Below are 24838 nucleotides of genomic sequence, written 5' to 3' on the forward strand. Positions count from 1 at the left end.
TGGTGTTCATGGGTGGACTTTTCTTTGGGTGCAGTGTTTTTCTTAGACAGACACAAGGCCTGAGAGCGTGCTACTTCGTCTTTGCATGTAGATGCAGGAAAGTTGGTGTGGCCATCCTGTCTGCCTGCGTTTTCAAAATCCAAATCTTATGCCACTTGCGCCACAATTTATACCAGCTTTTGGCTGCTCTAAATTGTAGAGCACCTTTGGTGAGGAATGCCGGGGCCATGTAAAAAAGAATGCCTGATTGGCTTTCGAAGCGCAAGCATTATTCCCAAACACGCTGAAATGAAATAAACTTTCAATATTTGAAAAAAAAGTCCCTTTTTATGTACAAATATTATTTTCAAATATTTCGACAAATCCACCTAAAAGGTTGAAACCATTCAAAGCATTTTCATTGATTTAGATTTTCCCCTCCCCACCTGGTAAATATTGAGCTATTTGAAGACATCCTGTGCCTCAGCAGGCTGGTTGTCATGGCGACCACATTGCTGAAACCTCCTTGAAGGTGCTGCAGCTATTGTGGCACGCATAGTGATGTTTTTTTCATCATATGTGCAATATGTACAGTCAGATTAGTTCTTTTTTTTTTTAATCCAAATGTATAACCTGGCCCAAATTCCCTCACATAATCCTAAATCAATCACAAAAGTTTGATCATCTTGACAACCTTTCGGGAGGGTTTACACTTAATTCTTCGTTTTGGTGTTTAAAATTTGGATTTTTTAACATTTTAATTCAAGGGACCGAATTAAAATGAAACAAATGTTTTATTGACGCCTTATTTGTCCAGCTGTACGTTCTCACTAGGATATTTTCCGAACTGCGCTGTCGTGTTTTGTTGTCCTTCTCTTGAACCGTCCCCCTTCGCATCCATAAATCATCGGCCGCTATCAGGACCAGCGCTTCCAAGGCTTCTCGGAGTCTGCAATAAACCGGACCGCACATGTTGCTGGCGCCTTTGAAGAGCATGTCCACCACGCTTAGAAGGCGCGTCTGTCTCCGGCTCAGCGGTCCCGCGGCCTCCAGAACACTTGGTCAGACGGCGGGCGAGAAAGAAGTCTTCGGGACGAGTAACGGCGGTCGCGTGAGGGGCTTTGAGGAGATCCCGCACACGGGCGCCAACAGATGGCTTAACCTGATCACCTTCTGGAGGGAAGGTCGCTTCAGGCTGCTCCACAAGCACATGGAGAGCTCCTTCAGGGCGCTCGGACCCATCTACAGGTACCCCTCACTTGTGCGTTATCATCGTACGCTTGGGCCTGAGCTTGATGGCGCATGATATGGGATGCAATTGCTCACCTTGCCAACTTTCTTGTTCATGTCAGGCGTTGATTGTGTGTGTGTGTGTGTGTGTGTGTGTGTGCGTGTGCGTGTGTGTGTATGTGTGTGTTCAAGGCAGCACCTGGGCCTTCAAAGCAGTGTGAACATCATGTTGCCGTGCGACATTGCCGAGCTGTTCCGCTACGAAGGCCCGAACCCGCGACGGATGGTCCTGCAGCCGTGGGCCATGCACCGGGAGAGCCGCGGCCACGAGAAAGGAGTCTTCCTCAAGTCGGCATCACGCGCGCGCTCCCAAATTAAAACACGTGGCGGAGGGCTCATCGGCCGTCCTCTTTGTCGACAGGAACGGTGGCGAGTGGCGCGCCGACCGTCTGCTCCTCAACAAGGAGGTGATGCTGAGCGCCGCCGTCAAGCGGTTGGTCCCCTACATGGACGAGGTGGCGAGGGACTTCTGCCGGATGATCGAGGGCCGGATGATCAAGAGCCGGCCGGAGGGTGGAAAGCACGACAAAAGCAGCCTGACCTTCAACCCCAGTCCAGACCTCTTTGCCTTTGCGCTGGAAGGTCAGACTCCATCTTGCCGCCAGCTTCTGCAAAACAGACTACAAATGCAAAACAGAGTGCTTCACTTTGTCTCCATTTTGTTTGACTGCAGGCAAAATGTGGGAAAAGCAATGCACCATAAATACTTTGTGCATGCAAGTGACGCGTGCCAGGTCACACCTGCTTAAAAATAGAAGCTAGGCGATGTCGCACAATTTCAAGTGTGCTCCTTGCTTGACTCCTTCGTATGCATCCGAAGGAGAAGGCATCCTTCTTGACTTAGTCATCGCGACCTGCTTGTGGAAAACGATCTCTACCGGGTGTTAAGCTGCTTCAGGAATAGATTGTCCATCCATTGAGGTGCTGACAGCATGTCGGATAGATGACGTGCGCTAAAGGACTCGAGTCAAGGAAATATCACGCAAAGAAATCCCACAATGCAAAGGCCTGAGCACAAGTTGCAAACATGGCAGGTTCAGAAGGCCATGGTCAAAAGACTCGCTCAATACTGGCCAACGAGTGATGCTCTCGATCAAATATGCGCAAGTCTACAGTCCGAATTGTCATTTTGTAAACTGCTGAAAGTCTGCGAGGATGTCACTCATTTGTTTGCGGCTCTCCTTGTCCGTGCGTGCAGCCAGCTGCTACGTTCTGTACGGGGAGCGCATCGGCCTCTTCTCGTCAAAGCCCTCCATGGAGTCTCAGAAATTTATTTGGGCGGTGGAAAGAATGCTCGCCACCACCGTGCCGCTCCTCTACCTTCCCTCCGCGCTGCTGGAGCGCATCGGTGCCTCCTTGTGGACCCAGCACGCGACGGCGTGGGACTACATCTTCACCCACGGTAACGTCGGATGTTTCCTGTTCTTGGTTGCATGAGTGCCTTCACTGTGCATCAAAACCAATGGCTTTACTTTTGTACTTGCACGTGCAGCCGAGGCCAGGATGAAGAGGGGCTTCCAGCGCTTGTCTTCCGGACCCAAAGCGGGCGAGCTCCCCGGCGTTCTGGGCCAGCTGCTGGAGAAAGGACAGCTGCCCCGCGAGACTATCAAAGCCAACATGACGGAACTGATGGCCGGCGCGGTGGACACGGTGCGCCAACGCGTCCTCAGTGTCGCGTCATGGCACATGTTGATTGCGCCTTTGTGTTCAGACGGCCGTGCCGCTGCAGTTTGCTCTGTTCGAGCTGGCTCGGAACCCCGCCGTGCAGGAGAGCGTCAGGCGGCAGGTGAACGAGGCGGTGGGCCAGGCAGGCGGGGACCCTCACAAAGCCCTGGAGGGGGCGCCGCTACTAAAAGGCACCGTCAAGGAGATTCTCAGGTACCTTTTCAATCGTGCGAATTGTCCGACTTGAGGTCAGACTTTGATTCCCCACAGGCTGTATCCAGTCGGCATCACGGTGCAGCGCTACCCGGTCCGAGATCTGGTTCTTCAGAATTACCACATCCCTGCCGGGGTGAGTCATTCGCGTCAAGCGATCGCAAAAGCACACAAAAAAGATTGGCTCCAATGGAGTCTCGTGCATCCTCAGACCTTGGTCCAGGCGTGCCTTTACCCCATGGGGAGGAGCGCGGATGTCTTCGACGACCCTCTGACCTTCGACCCGGCTCGGTGGGCCCGGATGCGCCAGGAGAGGGCCGACGGCGGCGGCGCCTTCCGCTCGCTGGCGTTCGGCTTCGGCTCCAGGCAGTGCGTCGGCCGCAGGATTGCTGAGAATGAGATTCGCCTTTTGCTCATGCACGTGAGTGCTACCGGCCAGCCGCCTTTTTTTGCCTATCTGAGATCATGCGGGAAAATCTTGTCTTCAACTTACAACTAGTTGAATGGTGCCGACGAAGACAAAACAAGCGGCCGAAAACGAAACCGGTCACTGTCAAAGCTCGGCTGCACAAGAGCAAGCAAATTTCTTGAGTCCGCCTTTTGCTTTTGTGTTTTTAGATCCTGCTCAACTTCCACCTCAGTGTGTCCTCGTCTCAAGACATTGACACCAAGTTGACGCTCATCCTGCAGCCCGAGTTGCCGCCCAGGATCACCTTCAGGATGCTCTGATGCACGCACGTGCGCGCGCTCACACACACACCCATGCATGCACGGACGCACCTCACGTGCGCGTGCTCACACATACGCATGCATGCACGCACGCACACACACACACACGCACACACACACACACACACTAAGCGTTGCTCCCCTCCACTTTGTATTCAAAGGTTAACTCAACTCCAAATAAAGTGCACTTTCTGTTCTCTGCGGTTGTCATGGCGAGCAAATGCCTGCCAGAGTTGTACTGAAGGTGGCGCTCAAGCTGAGCCAGCCCTTTGGTCCTTTCTTGCCGGCACCGCTTGTGTGCTTGCATTCGCGGCTTGAGGCCAGCTTCGTCCTACAGGTTGGTGCTTCCCTTCCTATCACATGCACATTTTACTACTTTCCTCTCGTCTTCCGCCTCGAATGCTTGCCGGTCGCTTGCCAGCGTCGCGGCCTCACCACTTTCTTGCTTGTGCAAGTTCTCGATCACCTTTGAGTTCTCATGAGCTGCGGCGCAACTAGGAAAATGGTAGCTTCCTTGTCCAGCTTTTTGGAAAGACTGCTGGATTCCAAAGTGCGTGTATTTAATCTGTCATCACTCTGCTGGATGATTTTGTGACGAAGACACAAGCTTTGTGCCTCGCCGAATTGTGTTTGTGTGACAGCAAAAGGGCAAAGGTCTATTTGCGTTCGAGCTAAAGATTGACGCCCTCCTGCTTTCGCTAGCCAAGCCGCCACCCAAGTTGCAATTATGTCAAGCGACTTGTCAAAGTCTAAAAGTTGTAAAAGCGGCAGACGCGCTCGCCGGGTATGATTGAGCTTGCAAGAGAGCAAGCGTGTGTGTATGTGTGTGTGTTTCAGGTTTTGTGTGAGTTGCGTAATGCTGGAGCAGGGTCAACATTGGCAAAGGTCCCACTGAATTGAGGACACTTTGGTGTTGTATGTCATGAATTGGACAATTTTTTTTTCCCTTACGTTTTTATGATCTTGACACACTATCTTGACTTGAGCGTGTGTGTGTGCGTGGTGTGGGTTGAAAGGGTTGAGAGAAGCAGGTAGAGGTGTGGCTAGTAGCCACTTGACTTTGATTTTGACAAGTGTGTCAGCTGAGTGAGCAGTTAAGACAAAGAAGACATTCAGAAGCCAGCCTAAATAGTTGCACAAATTTTAAAACATCGACTGAAGCAACGAGAGGAGCTCAGTGGTGTCAAAATGGGTGAGTAAGTTTCTTTCTTTCCTCCAATCAAGGCATTTTTCGTGTGTTACGATATGAGCCTGGTTTGGAACCCAATGTTGGTTACTGTCTTTTTCTTATTTGAATATAGCAGTGCCTTGGGATCAAAACACTGGCACGTATTTGAAATGAATGCAATTGACATTATTCCCTTTCACCTGATTTTTCTTAATAGCACTCCGTAATATTTTACTTCATAAAATATGGAGCAACACAATTAAAGAATTAAACAAGTTTTGCCTGATAATTTCATACTGCAGTTTTATTTATTGCGCTGCTCCTTCTGTTGTGACCACCACGGGACAGTATAATTCAGTCAAGAGTGGCTCTTCTGTGTATTTACATTGTCTCAATTCTCACTACCAGAATGAGTTGGTAGATAGGAGTCTTTTTTTTTTCTTTTTCTGCAGATGAACAATGTATGCAGGTGTTGGGATATTGTCTGTCTAGATGTGTTGCTCCATCGTTTGAAGATGTGACTTGCCGTGTTTGTGACGTCACTTCCCCTCCCCATAGTAGGGCATAGATGACTTCCATAAACAGGGGTTTGTGTGTGTGTCTGTGTGTGTCACGGGAAAAAGACAAGATGGAGGGAAAGGGTGGACAAGGTTGAGCCCACTCGCCTTCACTTTTGTCTCATTGTACTCGGTCGAGGTGCCAGTTGACTGAGTGTGAAAACCTATCAAATGATTGTCGGGGCCTCGCCGCTCGATTCTCAGCCCTGCATGAAGAGCTCATCAATCTGTCTATTTTTGAAAAGCGCTTGTCCGCATGAGCGAAGACAAATACAATTTGAGTGTTATTTTGCTGTGACGCTGCCACCTGGCCATACAATTTACACATTTTCAAAACGCAAGCAGTCATTCAGCCCATTTTTTGAGAACTCGGTTCATCAGCCAGAACTTTGACAAAATGGTCAACAGTTGTTCAAAAATCTGTTGATGTGTTCCGTAGGCATAAAAAACATTCAATAACTTGCAGCAAAATCTCAGCTGTGCTGACCAAGTACAGTATTTTGTTCTTTTTCAAATTGTCTCCAACAAAATAGCATGCTGCCTTCTAGTGGCCAACGATGGAATTGCTACCAAAATAAATCCAATCTAAATGGTGAATGTGTAACCCACAACGGAGTGCAGTGTACAGCAATGTGAAGGTTGTTAACCTTTCCCCTTGAATGCCGTCAGTGTGACTTCATGACCTCGCTGTCGGGCGGATCCATTTTGGTGAGTAGCGTCTCTGAGATGCTGATTAGACATCTTGCAGATGACACGCCTTATCGCCAAGAGCTCAGCATTTTCCGCTGGCCTCATTGACAAACGGCAATGTAGTATGTGGAGCATTGAGCAGAGGGCGGGGCCATCCCAAAAACAATGTCTTCCCGCCACACACATCAAATGACAAATGTTTTCTCCTCAAATTTGTTTCAACTTGAAACTTTATTTCCAGAAAATTTAAGAAATGTGTACTTTTCAAAGTCAAACTTTGCTCATTTAATTTTTTTTGCAAATACGCTGATGGTATTCTGCCTGCAGCCTCGTAAGAATAGCGATTTTGCTCCCATGAAATCATGGCAACCGCTCTCCCGATATTTTGTTACCTTTCTTGAGTGTTTTATCACCCCTAGAGATGTAAACTTTAGCACTTGAGTGGCAAGTAGCAGTGCAATGTTTCCTTTCCTTTGAGCATAAACATGTAAATGCGTTAAATGTCAAGCCGCCTCGGGGGGGCTTCCATTCGCCACAAACACGCGCAACCTCCCTGCCGCTGTCAGAACACCATATTGATTTGGAACGGCTTGCATTCATAACTGCCGGGGGTGGGCTCCATTTATGGTCAACATGACGGCCGGACAACTTATGGCTTATGGGAACATTTTATTTATTTTTGAAATTAAACAAAACAAACATTTGGGGCCATAAAATGCTCAAGAGTGTATGATGATAATTCCGTCAGTGTATTGTGTTAAATACAACACCCTCTACAATTTATATATTTTTTATGATATTTGCTTTTTAATTTTTTTTTTGACTGTGCTTGTCTGCAGCCAAATGGGAAAGTTTTAACCTGAGGAAATTAAAAGTTAAATTTTTTTTTTTTAAATAGTGTGGCCCTGAAAATGGCACCTGATAAGATGTAAGGTTAGGGTCCGAGCATCTTCAGCTTGTCTTACTGCCCCCAAGTGGCCTGCAGTCCACAAATGGCCTCTCCAACGCGAATGCTAATCAGGATTTCCACTTTCACTTGACATTCTACTAATGAACATGTTTAGCATGTCCTCTCCGGCTGTGGCGCAAGAGATGAATACAGTAATGCAATTCAGTTAGCGTGACTGACACTCCAGGGCAAAAATGTACATGTTGCCATATTTGGGCCTACATAGAATTTCGTGTTTTAGTTTTGATCCCGTTCGACCCGGTCAGATTGTCTTTTGGAATGCCAACAAACAAGGCAGAAGAAAAACTTTCTTGGCTGCTGTTTGAAAACTACAGTTGCTTGTTTACTTTGAAACCGGGAACAGCGCTCGATGACCTATTTGTGTCAGCTCGTCTCTGACTGTCTACCTTTTGCCTGTTTGGTATGTCGGCAGCTCGCATCAGACGCTACTCGGAGTCCATGACGCTGCCCGACTCTTTCATCCAGCGCCAGCAGCTGGACGCCAGCATGGCGGACACCTTCCTGGAGCATCTGTGTCTTCTGGACATTGACCAAGAGCCCATCACGGCGCGCAACACCAGCATCATCTGCACTATCGGTCAGCAACGCACAGCCGCTCGCTTTGAAAAGTGCAATGTCAATAAAATTAACTTTTTTTCCTTCCTTCCTCAGGCCCCGCCTCCAGATCCATTCCCAAACTGCAGGAGATGGTGAAAGCTGGGATGAACATTGCACGTTTGAATTTCTCTCATGGTTCCCACGAGGTGCGTTTCCATGCAGTGTCCACGCACGGTCGTGTTTGCACTCTGCCAACGTTCTGCACGTGGTCTTTCAGTACCACAGTGAAACCATCAAGAACATCCGCGAGGCGGTGGACACGATCACGTCGGACCCCTTGTACTATCGGCCCGTGGCCATCGCCTTGGATACCAAAGGACCAGAAATACGTACTGGATTGGTGAACGGGGTAAACACACAACATGGGACACTGACTATTTACCCATCAATCTGAACACAACCGCGCAATCAGAGATGCGCCGCTTATCAACGGATAACACGTTAGCTAATGCTAATCTGTGGTTCCAACAAAACTCCATGCCGGTCTGCTTACCTTTTGGCTTTGATACGATGGCAGGGGGCATGCATCCTTAATGTTTGGGGTGATTTCTCAGTCAAAATTGTTCAGACAGTGTCGTCAGACTGTTGCTTGAAAGCGGCTGTGGATCCTCAGCCAGCCTTGCTGAGCGTGTCATGGGCCTGGTCATTATGTAAATGAGCCTCACTGATTCTTAAGAGTGTGGTAGAAGTGCGATTAAGAAGTCAAATTTTCCACCATGCATTCCTTTTAGCAGGCGAGTCCTCTTTCGGGGTATTGAATCTTGGCAACCACTACAACAACAGGTGGTTGTATGCGCTATTTTGGACCACGTTATCATGTTCTTTTGTATTTGCATTGCACGTCGCCTACTTTGCATGCTAAATGACTGCAAACCGTTGGAAACCTTTTCATGTCTTGATTGGATTACTGGCTGCTCCACATGACACACGCGCCGGCCTCTGAGTTACGTCGTCAAGGAGAAAATATGCAAGTGTTCTGAACACACTCGGGATTTGGGCAGCTAACGATGGTTCCTGCCATCTGACAGCAACTTTAAATGGAGCAGATGGCTTTTAACCTCATCGCTGACAGTGATCATGATTCATCATATGAGCCGCTTATGGGCAGAGTTAAATCAACACAAAATGCCACTACGGGGGATTTTTTTTTTAAATCAAAGTGCATGATAAACAAACAAATAGCAGGAAGGCAAGCATGAGACCTGATCCCCATTCAGCCGGCATGCAGTGATGTGTTTTTGTTTGTGTAGAAAGTGGAGGAGGAGGTGAAGCTGGAAAAGGGCAGCCATGTCCATGTGGTGACAGCACAGGCTGACAAAGACTCCACAGACGGCAAGACCATCTGGGTGGACTATCCCCGCCTACCGCAGGTCCTAAAGAGGGGCGGCAAGATCTACATCGATGACGGCCTCATTGGGCTGAAAGTTCTGGAAACGGGTACGAAAAGATTCTCGCATTAGCCGCAACCTCGATTCTGAAGTACGGGCGGCGCGCAGGTCCGGACTGGGTAGACACGGTGGTTGAAGCCGACGGCGTGCTGGGCAGCCGCAAAGGCGTCAACCTGCCCGGCTGCGACCTGATCGACATGCCGGCGGTCAGCGAGCGAGACGAGGCCGACTTGAGGTTCGGCGTGGCGCAGGGTGTGGACATGGTCTTCGCCAGTTTTATCCGCTCGGCGCAGGACGTCCGCGACGTCAGGCGAGCCCTGGGCCCGCACGGCAGAGACATCAAGGTGATCAGCAAGGTGGAGAGTCGCCAAGGGGTCCAGAAGTGAGTCCAAAAATAAGAACCGCCGATCACGTGCTCCTCATTGCAGGAACATTGCCGCTACCGTGAATACGTCCGTTCCATGTCGTTGAGAAAGAGCAGAAAGGCAGCCTGCATTAGGGAAGGCCGCAGTTACTTCTTGTCGTGGTCGCCGACAGCGTGCCGGTTTGACGGCTGCCTGCCAGCTGTCACGGAGGCGACGGCATCTGTCGGCTCGCGCTTTCTCTCACAATCTGTGACTTGAAGTGACAAACGGCCGCCACTTAATGTGTCTTGACACAGTTTAGCATTCTGATCTGATGCCCACCGTCACTTCGCCGCCAGCCATTTATGATGATCAATTTTTCTCGAGCGTCTCATGAATATTTGACTCGGCGCAATTACGACGCTATATTTGTCATAACTGTCTCATCTGCGGCGCGCTCGTTTTGGATGCGTGCCACGTGAGTCAGAGAGGGCGCTATGGTCAGATCTTCTATTTTTGCTCTCATCCAAATATGAATCCCCGGCCCCTCGCTCATCTGCGTTTCAGCATCGAGGAGATCTTATCGGAAAGCGACGGCGTGATGGTTGCCAGGGGCGACCTGGGCATAGAGATCCCCGCCGAGAAAGTCTTCATCGCCCAGAAGATGATGATCGGTCGCTGCAACTCAAATGGCAAGCCTGTCATCTGTGCCACGCAGGTCAGGAACGTGGTTTTGCCCCCACTAAATTGTCTCCAACATTTGCATTGCCCAGTAATGAGCAATCATGCGCGAAGGCGATGTTCGGTTTGTTTCCGTACATGAGCAATAATATTCAATATTTGCATTGACTCTACAAATATGCAGTCGATGGATTCTTATTACTCAACAGGTTTACAATTTTCTCGTTTATGTATTTTTAGAACCCTTAGAACTTCAAATCAAACTACGTGTCTTTGACACCTCTTGCGGTTGTATATTTCTGTGGTCTCGCCATTATACCCCCGGAGGACATCCGTGACTAGCTACAGCTCAGATGCAAACAAGTTTGACATTAGCTTTTGTGTGTGCGCAGATGCTGGAGAGCATGGTGGCCCACCCGCGGCCCACGCGAGCCGAGGGCAGTGATGTGGCCAACGCTGTGCTGGATGGAGCAGACTGTGTTATGTTGTCCGGTGAGACTGCCAAGGGCCTGTTTCCCGTGGAGGCGGTCGCCATGATGCATTCGGTGCGTGCGTGCGTGCTCCACATTTAAGCCTCCCCCCACCCTGCTGACTCTCTTTGTCTCTCGCCCTGTCTCGTGCTGTCAGATCTGCAGGGAGGCAGAGGCGGCCATTTTCCACCAACAGCTATTTGAGGAGTTGCGCCGCCTGACTCCTCTGTCCTCGGACCCCACGGAGGTGACGGCTATCGGGGCCGTTGAGTCATCCTTTAAGTGTTGTGCTGGCGCCATTATTGTCCTCACCACCAGTGGCAGGTGAGCACTGCGACCCCTAAAAAAGAAAAGAACCCCCCCCCACTATTTAAGGATGTCATTTCCCTCATTGGAAAAAAAACCCCCACACGAAGCATATTTGCGTGCAGGTCGGCGCAGCTCCTCTCTAGGTATCGGCCTCGATGTCCAATCATTGCAGTCACCAGGAGCCCGCAGGTACGCGCAACTCGACGGCGGTAAACCGACTGCGTTTCAACGGCGGCTGTTGTCTTGGTTAGCGTCGCAACACAAGATGCGTTTGCAAACCGAACTGGCTCACCCACCGGGCTAAAGAGACACGTGCCAAGGACGCCGTGAAAACTAGTTATCACTTTTCCCAAATCAAACTGCACTTTGCATCTTCGAGTCAACATTTGACTGTGATGATAGCAAAGATGTATCGAATAGAAAAAAAAAGTACATTGAATAATCTTCATATTGCAATATGCTGCATGGGAGACATGATTCATTTTTTTTTGTGAATGCAATTTAGTGACATGTTACACTGTAAATTCCCCAAAGGTGCACAAAGTAGTTTCAAATGTAGGCCACGGCTGGATTCTAAAGGTGTGCCCACACGCGTCGTAAATCCGCACGAGTGCCGCCTGAAGATCAGTCGTCAATTGAGTTATTCGGCGCCTCACATCTGGGCCTGGCCTCGAATCCCGTTTGCAAGGCGCTGAGCTTCTCTGAAGGAGGCGCCAACGCAGTCAAACAGGTCGCCTTAATTGGGTTGAAAGTGCCACTGTTTTGCTCTTAGTTATTATTAGCCATCTCGAAAGGGAACCCCGGTTGATTATTCTTGTTGTTTAAGTTTGACTTATGAGAAGCGTTTCCTTCAAAGGAATTTCATTCATCCTTTTGAGCGAGAACATATAAATAAGCATCATCAGTATGAATCCATTTTGAAATGAGCAGGATAAAATCTACATTGTACAAAAAGACAACAAGTGAAACTGTGTTGTTGTTCAGGTGGCGCGTCAGTCGCAGTTGCTCCGAGGTGTCTTCCCCGTCCTCTTTCACCCTCTGCCCGCGCCCGTCTGGGCTGACGATGTCGACAACCGGGTCAACTTTGGAATGGACATAGGTGAGTTTGGCCGCCGCCACCGTTGCAATGTCGCCTGCCGAAACGCAGTGTTCGCTTCAACTTAAGTCGAAATTTGAGCTCGGTCGCCAGCAGGGTGGCCCCGTTGTAGGTTGCGGCCTTGCGCTGACCCCGGGCGCTTTGTTGTGGGGCGCATGCAGGCAAGGCCAGAGGCTTCTTCAAAGAGGGCGACATGGTGATCATTGTGACTGGCTGGATCCCCGGGTCGGGTCACACCAACATCATGAGGGCCATTAACGTGACATAAGCGTCAGCCGGCGGTTCGCTATGTCAAGCTCCCTAACTCCTTCCTTCTGTTTTCAAAGCAATGACTCTCAAATAAAACTATAACCAATCACACCGTACCCTCCCCTCTTGTGCTACTTTTGTGATTATGGACTCTGTCCTTTTATTTCACTCGCAGTCTTCCGGCAAGAGCAGTTCTTTAGTTTTATTTTACGAGAGCAGATATGAGATATGACTTGTGGTCTTTTGTCTGCTGAGATGATCCAGATGCTCGCTGCAGCGCACCGCTCCGTCATAAACTCATTAGGCAGTCCTTTATCTTATTGACTCCTTCCTAAGCCAGCCTCTCAGACATTTACATGTCAGTCTGAGGAAAGAGTGGATCGTCTTTAAACATAAATCTAAACAATGCAGTGTTAATGGGTGTTTTAATTATTGTACATTTTGTTTGAATTTGGTAATTTTATTCAGTTTAATTCAATATTTTATCTAATTACGTCTGGCAACTAAATTAATGACATATCAAATTAATATAGTTTTTCATTTCATTGAATTTTTAAGATGAAAGTAATTTCAGGGATTCTTCCACGCCCACTTTGAGAATCGCTGCTTTCTACTACTTAAGACCTTCTTCCCAAATTGCCTCGTCGTCTGCCCCATCTGCAGTTGAGTAATTTGCAGGGAGTAGCATGTCACGTTATCTGAGGGTCACGCTCTCCCCCTCGGATAGGCGCGCGTGGATGACGCACCATCGGCCGGGAGCGAGCGAGTGAGTGAGCGCGCGCGTGCGTCTGGTGGACGTTGGGGAGGGTTCGGACGTCATGACGACAGGTCCATTCAGTCCACACCTTCAACACAGACAACGAGAGGTGGATGTATTGTATTTACTTCCTTGAACTTGCGAGGATACGACCTCGTGGGGAGAAGTGATATCCGCGCGTGACGTCACACGCTCGGCTGTCTTCACAAGGACGGAAGGAGAGCAGACACTTGGACCGCTCAACAAGTTGCTGAAGAGCCACGACGAGGAAAAGGATGCTGTCATGATCCGAATTGTCATTAGCGCGCGTCCCTGTGGACACGATGACACGGAAGGTCCTCGCGAGTGGGGAGCGCGCGTGGATGATGTTGAGGAGAAAGTGGCCACGCTCGGTCTGGAGCAGCGGCCGTCCAGTGGCTTTCTTTTTTGGGAGTGAGCGAGGTTCGTGGCGCGTCTTCGCTTTTTCCGTCACCTTGATGTTTTTTCTTTTCACCCCACCCGTGGACGTCACCGTGCCTTCAGTGGGAGCCTAATTTAGTGCGCCCCTCACTGAGCACCTTCGACCCCGCTGACAGCGAATCGAACGCCCTTGCCACTTGTCTGCACGTCGTCCACCCGACCATCCTTCGTCGTGCGCGGGCAAAGGGATCAGGTTGCATGAGCGAGCGGCAGTGCGATCCGTCATTCTTCGCAGCGCCGACTCGGGAGCGCGACGTGGCCAGCGTTGGAGCGATGAGGGCGGCTGTGGAGGGGCGAGGGCGGGCCTCTGGCGGAGCGTTCAAGGACGAGGAAGGAGAGTAAAAACATCTGTGAGGACAAACGTCACACACTGCCACCAAATGGGGATTGAGTGTGCCCTCAAAAGGCGCTCAGGCTCGACAATGACTCTTTGAATATTTCAAATTAATTCTCATTTTCATATTCAAGTCACACTGTTGTCTTTGTGTGTCTGGCAAAGAACTGCACGCAGCATGTAAGGATAAATGTCAGCGCGAATGGAGTGCACCTCATGAGCTCAGGGGGTCAGGCCTTGCTCAAGGGCACCTCGACATTAGGTCGGAAGCAGACCAGCATCTCGCTAACGAGTTGCCAGACTCAAACTATTACCTTCCGCTTCCAAAGTCCAAAAACCTTACAGATGAGCCACTGCTCTGAATACGGTCGTGGATAGTTCACCCCCTCTGAGGTTTTGCTCTACCTCACAAATGGATGGGGTGGCGGGGGGTGCGGGGACCCCCAGTAGCGCAGGAGGCTCCGGGGGTGACAGCCTCCCCCGTCGTAACGGAGGCGAGTCCAAGAGGCGTAGCAAGGGTAACCTCCCCTCGCCGGGCTACAGGTTGTCCCAGGCATCCCTGGAGGGCGAGAAGGCTTCTTTGGGCGGGGACGCGGCCGCCCCCTTGGGGGGACGCAACCGGCGCCTCTCCATCATGAGTTCCGGCCTCCCCTTCCGCATGGCCGGCACGCCACCCGCCTCGGTGCCCCGCTCGGTGGGATTCGTCCCCTCCCGCCCAGCCCTGGCCTCCACCTCCTCGTCGGCGGGCACAGGGGTGCTGGTGGTGGCCACCGGCCCCGAGACCACCACCACCACCGCCTGCAACACCACAGCAGCGGGGACGCCTGAGACGCTGGGACCGTTGAGTGGGTTTGGCCTGGGCCTGGACGGGGAGGACTACAGCCAGTCCAACCAGAGCACCTTCATCCAGAGGCAGTTTGGAGCCATGCTGCTACCCGGCGTCAACAAGTTCAGCCTGCGCATGTTCGGATCGCACAAGGCCGTGGCTTTGGAGCAGGAACGGCTCAAGTCGGCCGGATCCTGGATCATACACCCCTACAGCGACTTCAGGTGAGACGGTACACATGCACGAACCACGAGTGCAAATTCTTCATGACCAAATGGACGTTTATCTCTTTTCCTCTTACGACATGTAGCTCTACTTGCGGAATTGTCCTTACTTTTATGTACCAGTACCAGGTGTCATGTCAGTACCGATACTAGCCTCATCAAGGTATAGCCACTTGTGGCCATCAATCAGGAACTCAAAATAGAAAATTGGCATTCATTTCATGTGACTTGTCGGAAAATTGCTAGACTGGAATATTTAAGATTATCGGTCGCTGTTTTGGGGGGTGGGAGGTTTATGCATAGAAAACACTAGTGCTATCAGTTCTTAGTATCTGTGGCTACTCAACAATTATAACTAATCATAACTAAAAATGATGACTTGAGTCACGTCTTGTTTGGGGGCATATTGTTCAGTGCAGTGAGAAGGACTGGAGGCCGCAGGGGAAGGATGCAGGATGTATGGAGGCAGCGCAAGAATAGGTGTCGGGGGAAGGGGAGGGGGGCATGTGAGGAGTGAGAGTTGTTTCCAGCGCAAAGTGCAGGTGACAAGTCGTCCAATTTAGACAGCGCTGTCAGATAGCGCGAGTAAAAATACTCCAGTGTAGCCTGCTGCCACTCAGACCTGCAAATGAGCAGTGGCATTCAGGAAGCTTTTCTTACTGTCTTCCCCCAATTGTCTGCTCCCAATTCAAAGCTTGATCAATGCTTGATCAATTATTTTGACCGTCAGTTTCAAGCGTAATGCGTACGTGTCTAATTGAAGCGGCAAAACCAGGATATTAAAGTTGCGAGATTTTGAAATGAAGGGAACCTAGCGCTCCGAAACTCCAGACAGACCGATGCAACAACTCCATCTCCAGGGGATCCTCCTGGCCCACATTATGCTTCCTCACACACGGACATGCACGCACACACACGCACACACACACGCATATATACACACACACACGCACACACACACACACACACACACGCGCGCACACAGACACACGCACGCACACACACACGTGCACACACACACAGACTGTATTGTGTGTCCATCATGTTGAAGGCCTCTGACATGGCGTAAGGCGAGCGCACGCAGCTAATCTCAGCACTCATTGAAATCCAAGCAAAGCTGCCCGCGGATGTTAATAATTCCAATTACCGCCGGCGGAAGATTACAATTGAAGAGGATTAATTATGCATGCCGTTGTAAATTATGCACCTGGAGTATACGTTCTGCATAATTCACTCTTCGAAGTTTTCCGTCAAGTAGCTGTCGTCTGAAAAGCCACGACACGCCAAAGCCGCTTTCCCGCTCTTCGTCCAACGTTGACCGTCTAGACGAGAGGTCGTGCCGCTAAACATACACGGTGTCACCGCCGTTTTATTTTGTCCGTGGCCAACCAAGTGAGTTGTCTTACTTGTTTTGGTGACGTGTCAGGCAGTCTGGGACATTATTGAATATATTTCCATCAATTAATTACAGAACAAAGCTCTCGCCATCTGAAAGAGATTGCTTTATTATTTTTGCAGAGGCATTTTCAGTTTGTGTATGTGCAAAATGTATGTGTATGCAAAATGGTCATTTGGTGTTGAAATATGTTCTGTTGGTTTTTGGTCTAGTTGCAGGAAAACAAAAGACACCGTAAATTGTTCAAAATTAGGGACAAAGAATCTTGTGCATGGGTTAGCACGTTCACCTCAAAGTTCTCACCAATTTAAATCTCGCCGCCCTGTCCAAAAATACAGATAAGAGAAGTGTGTCTTGTGATTGGCCAGTGTAGCCCACCTCTGCTCTGGCCCAAATAGATGTCAATGGAGAGGGATGGAGTGGTAGCGCTTTGATTTGGCTGACAGCTCCAAAGGCCGCTCCTCCTTTCATCAAGGCGGCAATCACAGGAGACGCGCTAGGCGAAAGGAACGCTGAGTGTGACACCAGCTGAGCAGCTCCTTGCGGGTCACTACTTCCCGCCTAGCACCTGCTTGCGTTCATCATAGCGCTGGCTAGCAAGAGCACCCGTTGAGGAACTTTAATTGCATTTGCAATTCTGATGAGCATGCTAGCAACAGGGTCCATTTCGCACACACTCACACGTATGCACGCACACACACACACGCACGTACACACACAAACACGTCTCCTCAAGTCATTGCATGGGTCCACTCTTTCCAAATCAGAAAGCTTCTCAGACACCCCGCCTGCTATCGACTGTGTCAAAAGTTAAAATGGTTTGAATGTTGAGCCGAATGGATTCAATTTATAAAACAAACATAACATCTCAATATTAATAATATGCAATTTTTTTCTGGAGTAGTGAGTATTGAAAAATGTTTTGCAGTGTAGTTATTTACAAAGAAACAAACCCAATTCAATTTGTATTTAAATTGTAGTTGCCATTTTGAGCTTACTGTGAGCAGAGAAGCCCATCGTGCATCCCACCGGACTGCACAAACAGCGATTATCATCCATTCATGATTCCCCGTCTCAGCGGCTCGTCGAATTGTTCTCTGTAATAGCAGTGAACCAAGGCACTCCTCAAGGTCACATTTCATCTTTGTGCAGTACTATGGCAGCCGCATCCCCATTGCTTCACTCTCCTAAAAAGGGTGTGTGCGTGAAGAGGTGAGTCATACTTCATCTTCATCAGTCTAGTGGTCCCACCATGAACATTTGTTACCAAATTAGAGCTCAATGGGGATCGACCGCAGCACTTGAGTGTGTTCGCTGAAAGGCAGAGTGTGAGTGTGTGCGTGCGTGCGTGTGTGTGAGGCGAGCCATTGATATGGGTTGGAGTGATGGATGAGGGTGACCGTTCGGGAGAGAGACAGAAGGAGGACGCAAGTGGCCTGCACATGATCGGGTTGTCTGGCCTGTCATCCGTGAATCACCTTCAACATTGCCCCACCTCCCCCACACACACACAGTTTTTGGACTGGGTCCTACGTCACGCCCCACTTCCAAACGCCGTCCGGATTGATGAGGCATCTCAAGGTTACTGATGAGCTGCGTTTGTCCCCGACGGCGCCCAAGTTTGTTCCTAAAATCCGCTGGCATCCCCGCGCAGGTTCTACTGGGACCTGTTGATGCTGGTTCTGATGATGGGCAACCTGATTGTGCTGCCGGTGGGCATCACCTTCTTTCGGGATGAGAACACGCCCTCGTGGATCATCTTCAACGTGGTGTCTGACACGCTTTTCATGGTGGACCTGGTTCTCAACTTCCGCACGGGCATCATCAAGGAGGACAGCACAGAGATTCTGCTGGACCCTCGGTGAGTGGAGATGCGTCCATCGGCAACGGCCAGCGCCGGGTTGCAGCTTCTGGAATGTCACGCGGCGATTGTGCGGCAGGGCCATCCGCCACAACTACCTGAAGAGCTGGTTCCTGGTGGACTTTGTGTCCTCCATCCCCGTGGACTACATCTTCCTGATGGTGGACAGTCTGGACTCTGAGGTGTACCGGACGGCCCGGGCGCTGCGCATCGTGCGCTTCACCAAAATCCTTAGCCTGCTGCGGCTGCTGCGCCTCTCCCGACTCATCCGCTACATCCACCAGTGGGAAGAGGTGAGGAGGCACCGAAATGCAGTTGTTGCTTTAAGTCCACCATCTCCCTCCTCCCCAGATCTTTCACATGACGTACGACCTGGCCAGCGCCATGGTGAGGATCGTCAATCTGATCGGGATGATGCTGCTGCTGTGCCACTGGGACGGCTGCCTGCAGTTCCTGGTGCCCATGCTGCAGGACTTCCCGCCAGACTGCTGGGTCTCCAAGAACCTGATGGTGGTAAGCGCAACATTTACCTCACTCGTTTTGTTTGGGCAGTCGGCACGCTTTCTAGTTCCCATGGCGGCCTGCTTTCCGGGTTCTCCGTCTGCGTGCGTGTTTGCTGTTAATTGACCCACGCAACAAGATGGCCGACTGGAACAAAAGCGTCATTATCAACACGTATCCGCTGAGAGAGTGGAAAATATAACACACAAATCCTCCAGAGTGAGGAAGCTCGAGTGTGTTTGTGAATGGGCTTTTTTTTAAACACAATACACACACAGGACAGAAACGCGTGAGACGCTGAGTCATGTCATCGCTGTTGCCTAGGCGACTGTTGCCGAGCTGGCAAATGCTGGGATTGTCCCTGGAGAAACCCCCTTCATGTATTGGGCCACCCGCATAGCACACACAAGCACAATATTCCACATAGGTCCAATTTGCATTTAATTTGACCTTCGAAATGGCATAATTGCGATATGAAGGCACACGACACGAACATGACAGTCGCTCGGGATTACGTTTTGGCCGCCGGACAATCGGGCCCTCGCTGACCGAAGTGCTTCTTTTTTGTGTGTGTGAGCAGAACGACACGTGGGGCGTGCAGTACTCATACGCCCTCTTCAAAGCCATGAGCCACATGCTGTGCATCGGCTACGGTGCCCAGGCCCCGGAGGGCATGACCGACGTGTGGCTCACCATGCTGAGCATGATCGTGGGCGCCACCTGCTACGCCATGTTCATCGGCCACGCCACTGCCCTCATTCAGTCGCTGGACTCGTCGCGTCGACAGTACCAGGAGAAGGTGAGCTCGCCTGACGCCTTTTCATCCTCGTCGGGCAGTCAAGAAGTGTCTGGGTATGTGTGTGTGCAGTACAAGCAGGTGGAGCAGTACATGTCCTTCCACAAGCTTCCTGCAGACGTCCGCCAAAAGATTCACGAGTACTACGAGCACCGCTTCCAAGGGAAGATGTTCGACGAGGAGAACATTCTGGGAGAACTCAGTGAGCCCCTTAAAGAGGTACACACACACACACACACACAGGGTTTTCCTCCCAATGTGCACCCAAAAGCTGTTCTTGGTTGACTCCGCCTCTTGTCGGTGTGCGCTCACAGGAGATTGTGAGCTTCAACTGCCGCAGCCTGGTGGCCAACATGCCGCTTTTCGCCAACGCTGACCCAAACTTTGTGACGGCCGTGCTGACCAAGCTCCGCTTTGAGGTCTTTCAGCCGTCCGACTTTATCATCCGAGAGGGCACGATGGGGAAGAAGATGTACTTCATCCAGCACGGCCGCGTCAGCGTGCTCACCCGCGGCAACAAGGAGACCAAACTCAGCGACGGCTCCTACTTTGGAGGTGACGACCAGTGTGCTCCTGGAAGGAAAGTGGACACGCTGCTCTTTCTCCTTGTTGAGTTATCTTGTGTTGCTCCCGTGGCAGAAATCTGCCTGTTGACACGAGGGCGGCGGACGGCCAGCGTGCGCGCCGACACGTATTGCCGTCTGTACTCGCTCAGTGTGGACAGCTTCAACGAGGTTCTGGAGGAGCACCCCATGATGCGGCGGGCCTTCGAGACCGTTGCTGTCGACCGATTGGACCGGATAGGTAATCTCTGACTTTTTGAAGTGGATTGATTTATCCCTCCCCACTCTTCATCCGGTCCCCATTTTTTGAATTGTAAGTCACCTTTTGTGTGTCAGAGGTGGTGAGTAGGGGTGTAAATCGCGGGTTTTGTCACGATACGATATCATATTGATACAAAGAACTACGATACGATATTTGCCGATATCTTAAAGCCTGCTGCGATTCATTCCCGATATATCGCGATATAGTGCTCTACGATCGATATTTTTTTTTTTTAATAAAAAATATAGAACAATATCCTGATTTATAACAATTCATACACAAAATCAACAAGGTACTGCAAACTCTTTATTTAGGAAATTACAAGAGTATTGTAGTATACAAAGTGCTTATTTTAACACTGAACTTTGATGTCGTGTTTTTTCTTTAAATGTGCGGCAAGATTCGTGCCCCTGAATATTTGATCGCCGCATGGCAGGATTTACAAACTGCACGTGTCTTGTCCGTTGAGCCATCTTTTCTTTGGAATCCAAAGTGCTTCCAAACGAATGACTTGAAGCCTAAAGGGGAGCAAATTTCCTCGTCTTTTTGGACACTAGCCATAGCACCAGCCCAGGAGCCGCGTACTAGTTGTCGACTCCCCTTTCACGTGCCTGCTCTGCTCACAACACAACAACGCCGCGCGCACTGCTCCCGGAAAGAGGAAGCGAGCAACAATGAACTGGATTTCAAAATAAAGTCGCGTCTAATGTCCGAGGTCAAACACGGCGATATAAATCGATGTTTACGTTTAGCATCAATGCCAATAAATCGTAGAGCATTATATCGACTAATCGATGTGTATCGATGAATCGTTACACCCCTAGTGGTGAGGGAACCATGCTTGGAAGCCCCGCCTTGGCAGGAACTCAAAGTTTGTATGTGTGGCTTTCCTACAGGCAGGAAGAACTCTATGCTGCTACGCAAGTCCTCTCAAGGAGGCTCACTCGGGAGCAGCATGGGCCGCGGCGGGGGTCGGGGAGGAGGAGGTGCGGGAGCGGGCGCCGGGCTGACGGCGGGCAGCCTGGGCTCCTGCGACAGCATTCTGGTACAGCAAATCGTCAAGCACGACAGCATGCCAGCCATGCAGGATGCCATCGCGGCAGCGGCAGCGGCGGGAAGAGGTGGCGTCATGGGAGGCGGCGGCAACGGCGCCATGTCCCCCAGGCCTCGCCCCGTCATCTGGGCACCACTGGTACACGCCCCGCTGCAGACAGCGGCCGCCACTAGCAACGTGGCCATCGCCCTCATGCACCAGCAGCAGCAGCAGCACGCGCTGGGAGGCACGTTCTTCGTGCCTTCCCCTCTGATCTCGCCGTCTCCCTCCTCCTCGTTTCCGCTCTCGCCTCCTCGGGCTCCCATTTTGCAACCCTTGCGCCCCTCCGTTAGCTCCCTCATCGGAATGATGGCCATGAGCGGGATGGGAGGTTTGTCCCCCAGAGCGTTCCCTGCCTCCCCCTCCAGCATGGGCCCACTGGGCGGGATGACTTCCCCGCCGGTGGCCAAAACGCCTCCCACCGCTGCCGCTGTGCCAGTCCAACAAGGAAGGACTCTTCACTACAACCTGCGCCTCCAAGGCGATTACCCCTCGGTGCTCGGCGGATCCCTGGTCACCCCACCTGCCGGAGGAGCGTCAACGCCACCCGTCGCCAAGATGCAGAGCGCCAAGCCTGTTGCTGCCTCCTCCGGCCCCTCAGACGGCAGCCCCGTTGCGACCAACCAGCAGGGGGCCAAAGAAGCTCTGCTGCGCCACAGTTGTCAAGGCCTGCCCGCCTTGGGCAGACTGACCCAGGAGGCCAGGCTGCTGTCGGCGTCGCAGCCCACGCTGCCTCACCGCTCCTGGGCCGGAGTGCAGCCTCACCCGCCTCTCCATCGCAAGGCCTCCGGAGGCAATTTGCTGGCGGCTCCTTTCCTGGCGGGGTCGCTGGCTCGAGGTGGCAGTGCAGGAATGCTGAGCTCCAACCCTGCGGTGCAGCCCGTCGCAAATCTCGCATCTGGTCCGCAGATCCAAGCGCCTCTTCTGCCTAACATGTACGTGCATTGTGGCCCGCACGGCAATCCTTTGGCCCTCTCCGCATCTCCACCATCTGCCATGCCAGTGTCCCCGACGCCGGTGCAGACGCCCCGCCCCAAAGCGACTCTGAGCGCGCCTTCCCGCTCGTCCTCGCCGCCGCCCTGCTCCACTCCTCCCTCGGCAGGAACCGCCCCGCTGCCGCTCGCATCAACTCCACGGCCCAAACCTGTGACCAGCCCTTCTCCCCGCTCTTCATCTCCCTCGCCATCCTCCACGCCTCCTCCCTCATCTGTTTCCGCTCCGGTTCCACTGCCCCAAACATTTGGGCGCAAGTCGTCTCTGAGCTCTTCACCGCCATCACCTGCGGTCGCCATGTCCCCGGCATCCCCGCAAGGCGCACGGGTAAAGGCATCTAGCACGCCGCCCGCGGTGTCACCGCTGTCTGGCGCCAGTCCAGCACCCACCCCGATCCCCTCCCCAACTGTCACACGGGTGGCGCGCAGCCATCCACCGCCCACTCCCCACAGCCCCACTTCAACACCATCACCTGTCATTGTTCCCCAAAGTCCCGGACAGACACTGGCGCCACCTCCAGCGCAGACATCCACTGCTTGCCTGAGTAAATCCCAGAGTCCAAGCTCCTGTCTGCAGCCTTCTGTCTTTAGTTCCGCCAGAAGCCCTCCTCCCATCCAGATCTCTAAAGCCATGTCTTCTCTCACGTCAAATCCTGCCCTGGCGATCACAGGCTCCTCCGCCAAAGTCCGCTTCACCGTTCACCCGGTAAAGCAAACCCATCCCGTGCTCGGCTCGAGCCCCGCCCCGGGCTTGAATCGTCCCGCAAAGTCAAGCTCAACAAAGCCCCCCTCTTTGGCCGCAACACCCCTCGGTGACTCGGCCGCATCCACTCTCCCTCCGCAACCGAACACAGTCCCACTGGCACCGGGCCATCCTTCTCGACTTGATTCGCCCTCACGTGCCGCTCCATCAATGCAAACAGCCACCCCGGCGAATGGCGCCTCCCCAAAGGTTGGTCAAACTGAGCCCCAGCTGCCAGTGGCCAGAAAAGACTCAGAGGGGTTGAGGCACAAACTGCCTGCCAACATGTAAGCAAAACCATAATAGGTTGCTCCGACCCATCTCCACGCATCCCGGTGCGTCACCGTGTTTGCATTCACGCTAGGATGTGAGCGTCTTAGAACATCGCTCATCCGTTTGTGTGACTCGACTGGGCCAAGCGTCGAGGAAGGAACGTTTAAGATGTGGTTCGACAACGGTTGTTTGGGCCAAGCTCGGACCTGTCCGTGGATGCAAAAGCAAAAAAAAAAAAAAAATGACATGAGCGGGGGACATTGTCAACAGCAATATGTGTGAGACAGCCGTGCATAAGTCTTTGGACACTCCGAGCTTTGATGCTTCCACGCATCTAGAGTGCAGTAATCTACTTGACTGTTTTGATGAGAAATATCAATGTAAAAAAAAAAAAGGCTAAAATCACTTGTTTTATTCTACCAGTTTAGCAAATATTAAGTGTCTTGTTTTTGTTAAAGAGGACAGCACGTTGACCTGGTAGCCAGGACATCTCGCAATAGTTTCGAGTTTCACAGTTTGATTCTTGGCCGCGGCCTTCCTTTGTGCTTGACGTGTCCAACCGCTCCAACATTCAAAGCTCACCTGATGTCAAAAGTACCAAATGGAATTGTGACCCAAGACTTATGCACAGTAATGTATGTCACTGTACTGAAACTATGAATATAAGAAAATGTGACCCCCGCCCCGCCCACTTGTTTGTGTAAGGAGCGAGCAAATGCAGACAGGCAATATGCACGGCTTCATCTTGCCAGATCACCACAAACATTGCTTTTGATTCGTCCCACGTGTGTGTATGTGTATAGTTTGTTTTGCCCCCACACGCAGCAAATGTTTTAGTGTCAGTTGTAGTTTCGACTGCTACTTTGGTTTGGCTGGTTGTAAATACGTAGCCGGCCGCCCGGCTGCCCGAACGACCACCTTCCTCTCCGGCTTTCATCTGCGTCCGCACAGCTTTCATGTGACTTCACAGCTTGGCGGGCAAACGCTCTCGGTTTTCGCCACACTCCATCAGCCTCTTGTTCACACGGCGGCGGGCGGCCGAGCCTGCTCGCTTTGCCTCCATTTCCGCTTGCGTTTGATGTTGTGTGTGGGTAGCAACAAGGATACCATGATGCCTAGACGATACAGTATCTATATATGAGGACCAAAACGTTTGATTTTCTATTTATCACAGCTCTAGCATTTGAATGGAGTCAATAAAAAAAAAAAAGGAAAGAACATTTCATGTCAAGAGTGGTGGAGGAGCAGATGACAGCGATTGTCATGATGATGTTGTAAGTGTGACTATATAATAAGAATAAAGCTGCTTTAGATATCATACCGTGGGCTGTGTTGGAGCATGTGCTTGCTTATTTGTGTATGTT

General features: G+C 51.3%; 3 protein-coding genes across 5 annotated transcripts; all 3 read left to right on the forward strand.

Annotated features, from left to right (window-relative positions):
- The first annotated feature begins 995 nt into the window (after positions 1–995).
- On the forward strand, positions 996–4015 carry LOC133160614 (cytochrome P450 11B, mitochondrial). Its single transcript, XM_061288426.1, has 8 exons — positions 996–1227; positions 1631–1851; positions 2468–2671; positions 2762–2919; positions 2981–3147; positions 3205–3283; positions 3359–3568; positions 3766–4015. The coding sequence occupies exons 1-8, from the start codon at positions 1190–1192 to the stop codon at positions 3874–3876; spliced, it is 1188 nt and encodes a 395-aa protein (XP_061144410.1). The 5' UTR covers positions 996–1189; the 3' UTR covers positions 3877–4015.
- A 126-nt stretch (positions 4016–4141) lies between these two features.
- pklr (pyruvate kinase L/R) lies at positions 4142–12501 on the forward strand. Of its 3 annotated transcripts, none has more exons than XM_061288414.1 (12): positions 4142–4213; positions 7674–7838; positions 7913–8004; positions 8076–8207; positions 9109–9295; positions 9355–9628; positions 10158–10308; positions 10664–10816; positions 10899–11065; positions 11173–11239; positions 12035–12149; positions 12308–12501. In XM_061288414.1, the coding sequence occupies exons 2-12, from the start codon at positions 7700–7702 to the stop codon at positions 12412–12414; spliced, it is 1584 nt and encodes a 527-aa protein (XP_061144398.1). In that variant the 5' UTR covers positions 4142–4213; positions 7674–7699; the 3' UTR covers positions 12415–12501. The 3 variants fall into 3 exon arrangements, with proteins under 3 accessions (XP_061144398.1, XP_061144397.1, XP_061144396.1); XM_061288413.1 differs by lacking the exon at positions 4142–4213 and adding an exon at positions 4638–5068; XM_061288412.1 differs by lacking the exon at positions 4142–4213 and having other exon boundaries at positions 7664–7838.
- Positions 12502–13031: 530 nt separating this feature from the next.
- LOC133160616 (potassium/sodium hyperpolarization-activated cyclic nucleotide-gated channel 3) lies at positions 13032–24772 on the forward strand. Its single transcript, XM_061288428.1, has 9 exons — positions 13032–14995; positions 18046–18252; positions 18332–18545; positions 18604–18765; positions 19334–19552; positions 19622–19768; positions 19864–20104; positions 20189–20353; positions 21271–24772. Exons 1-9 carry the CDS (start codon positions 14358–14360, stop codon positions 23490–23492), a joined length of 4215 nt encoding a protein of 1404 aa, XP_061144412.1. The 5' UTR covers positions 13032–14357; the 3' UTR covers positions 23493–24772.
- The last annotated feature ends 66 nt before the right edge of the window (positions 24773–24838 follow it).

The sequence above is a fragment of the Syngnathus typhle genome, linkage group LG10 (assembly GCF_033458585.1).
Source record: "Syngnathus typhle isolate RoL2023-S1 ecotype Sweden linkage group LG10, RoL_Styp_1.0, whole genome shotgun sequence".
In the NCBI taxonomy this organism is placed as follows: domain Eukaryota; kingdom Metazoa; phylum Chordata; class Actinopteri; order Syngnathiformes; family Syngnathidae; genus Syngnathus; species Syngnathus typhle.

What these genes read in the sequence shown, in the direction of transcription:
- pklr (XM_061288412.1), top strand. Translation starts at nt 7,664, where the DNA reads ATGTCGGCAGCTCGCATCAGACGCTACTCGGAGTCCATGACGCTGCCC. An exon ending in CAGCATCATCTGCACTATCG is followed by an intron (nt 7,839 to 7,912) that starts GTCAGCAACGCA and finishes TTCCTTCCTCAG; the next exon opens with GCCCCGCCTCCAGATCCATT. An exon ending in CGGTCGCCATGATGCATTCG is followed by an intron (nt 10,817 to 10,898) that starts GTGCGTGCGTGC and finishes TCGTGCTGTCAG; the next exon opens with ATCTGCAGGGAGGCAGAGGC.
- LOC133160614 (XM_061288426.1), top strand. Translation starts at nt 1,190, where the DNA reads ATGGAGAGCTCCTTCAGGGCGCTCGGACCCATCTACAG. An exon ending in ATTACCACATCCCTGCCGGG is followed by an intron (nt 3,284 to 3,358) that starts GTGAGTCATTCG and finishes GTGCATCCTCAG; the next exon opens with ACCTTGGTCCAGGCGTGCCT. An exon ending in TTCGCCTTTTGCTCATGCAC is followed by an intron (nt 3,569 to 3,765) that starts GTGAGTGCTACC and finishes TTGTGTTTTTAG; the next exon opens with ATCCTGCTCAACTTCCACCT.
- LOC133160616 (XM_061288428.1), top strand. Translation starts at nt 14,358, where the DNA reads ATGGATGGGGTGGCGGGGGGTGCGGGGACCCCCAGTAGCGCAGGAGGC. An exon ending in CACCCCTACAGCGACTTCAG is followed by an intron (nt 14,996 to 18,045) that starts GTGAGACGGTAC and finishes ATCCCCGCGCAG; the next exon opens with GTTCTACTGGGACCTGTTGA. An exon ending in ACATCCACCAGTGGGAAGAG is followed by an intron (nt 18,546 to 18,603) that starts GTGAGGAGGCAC and finishes CCTCCTCCCCAG; the next exon opens with ATCTTTCACATGACGTACGA.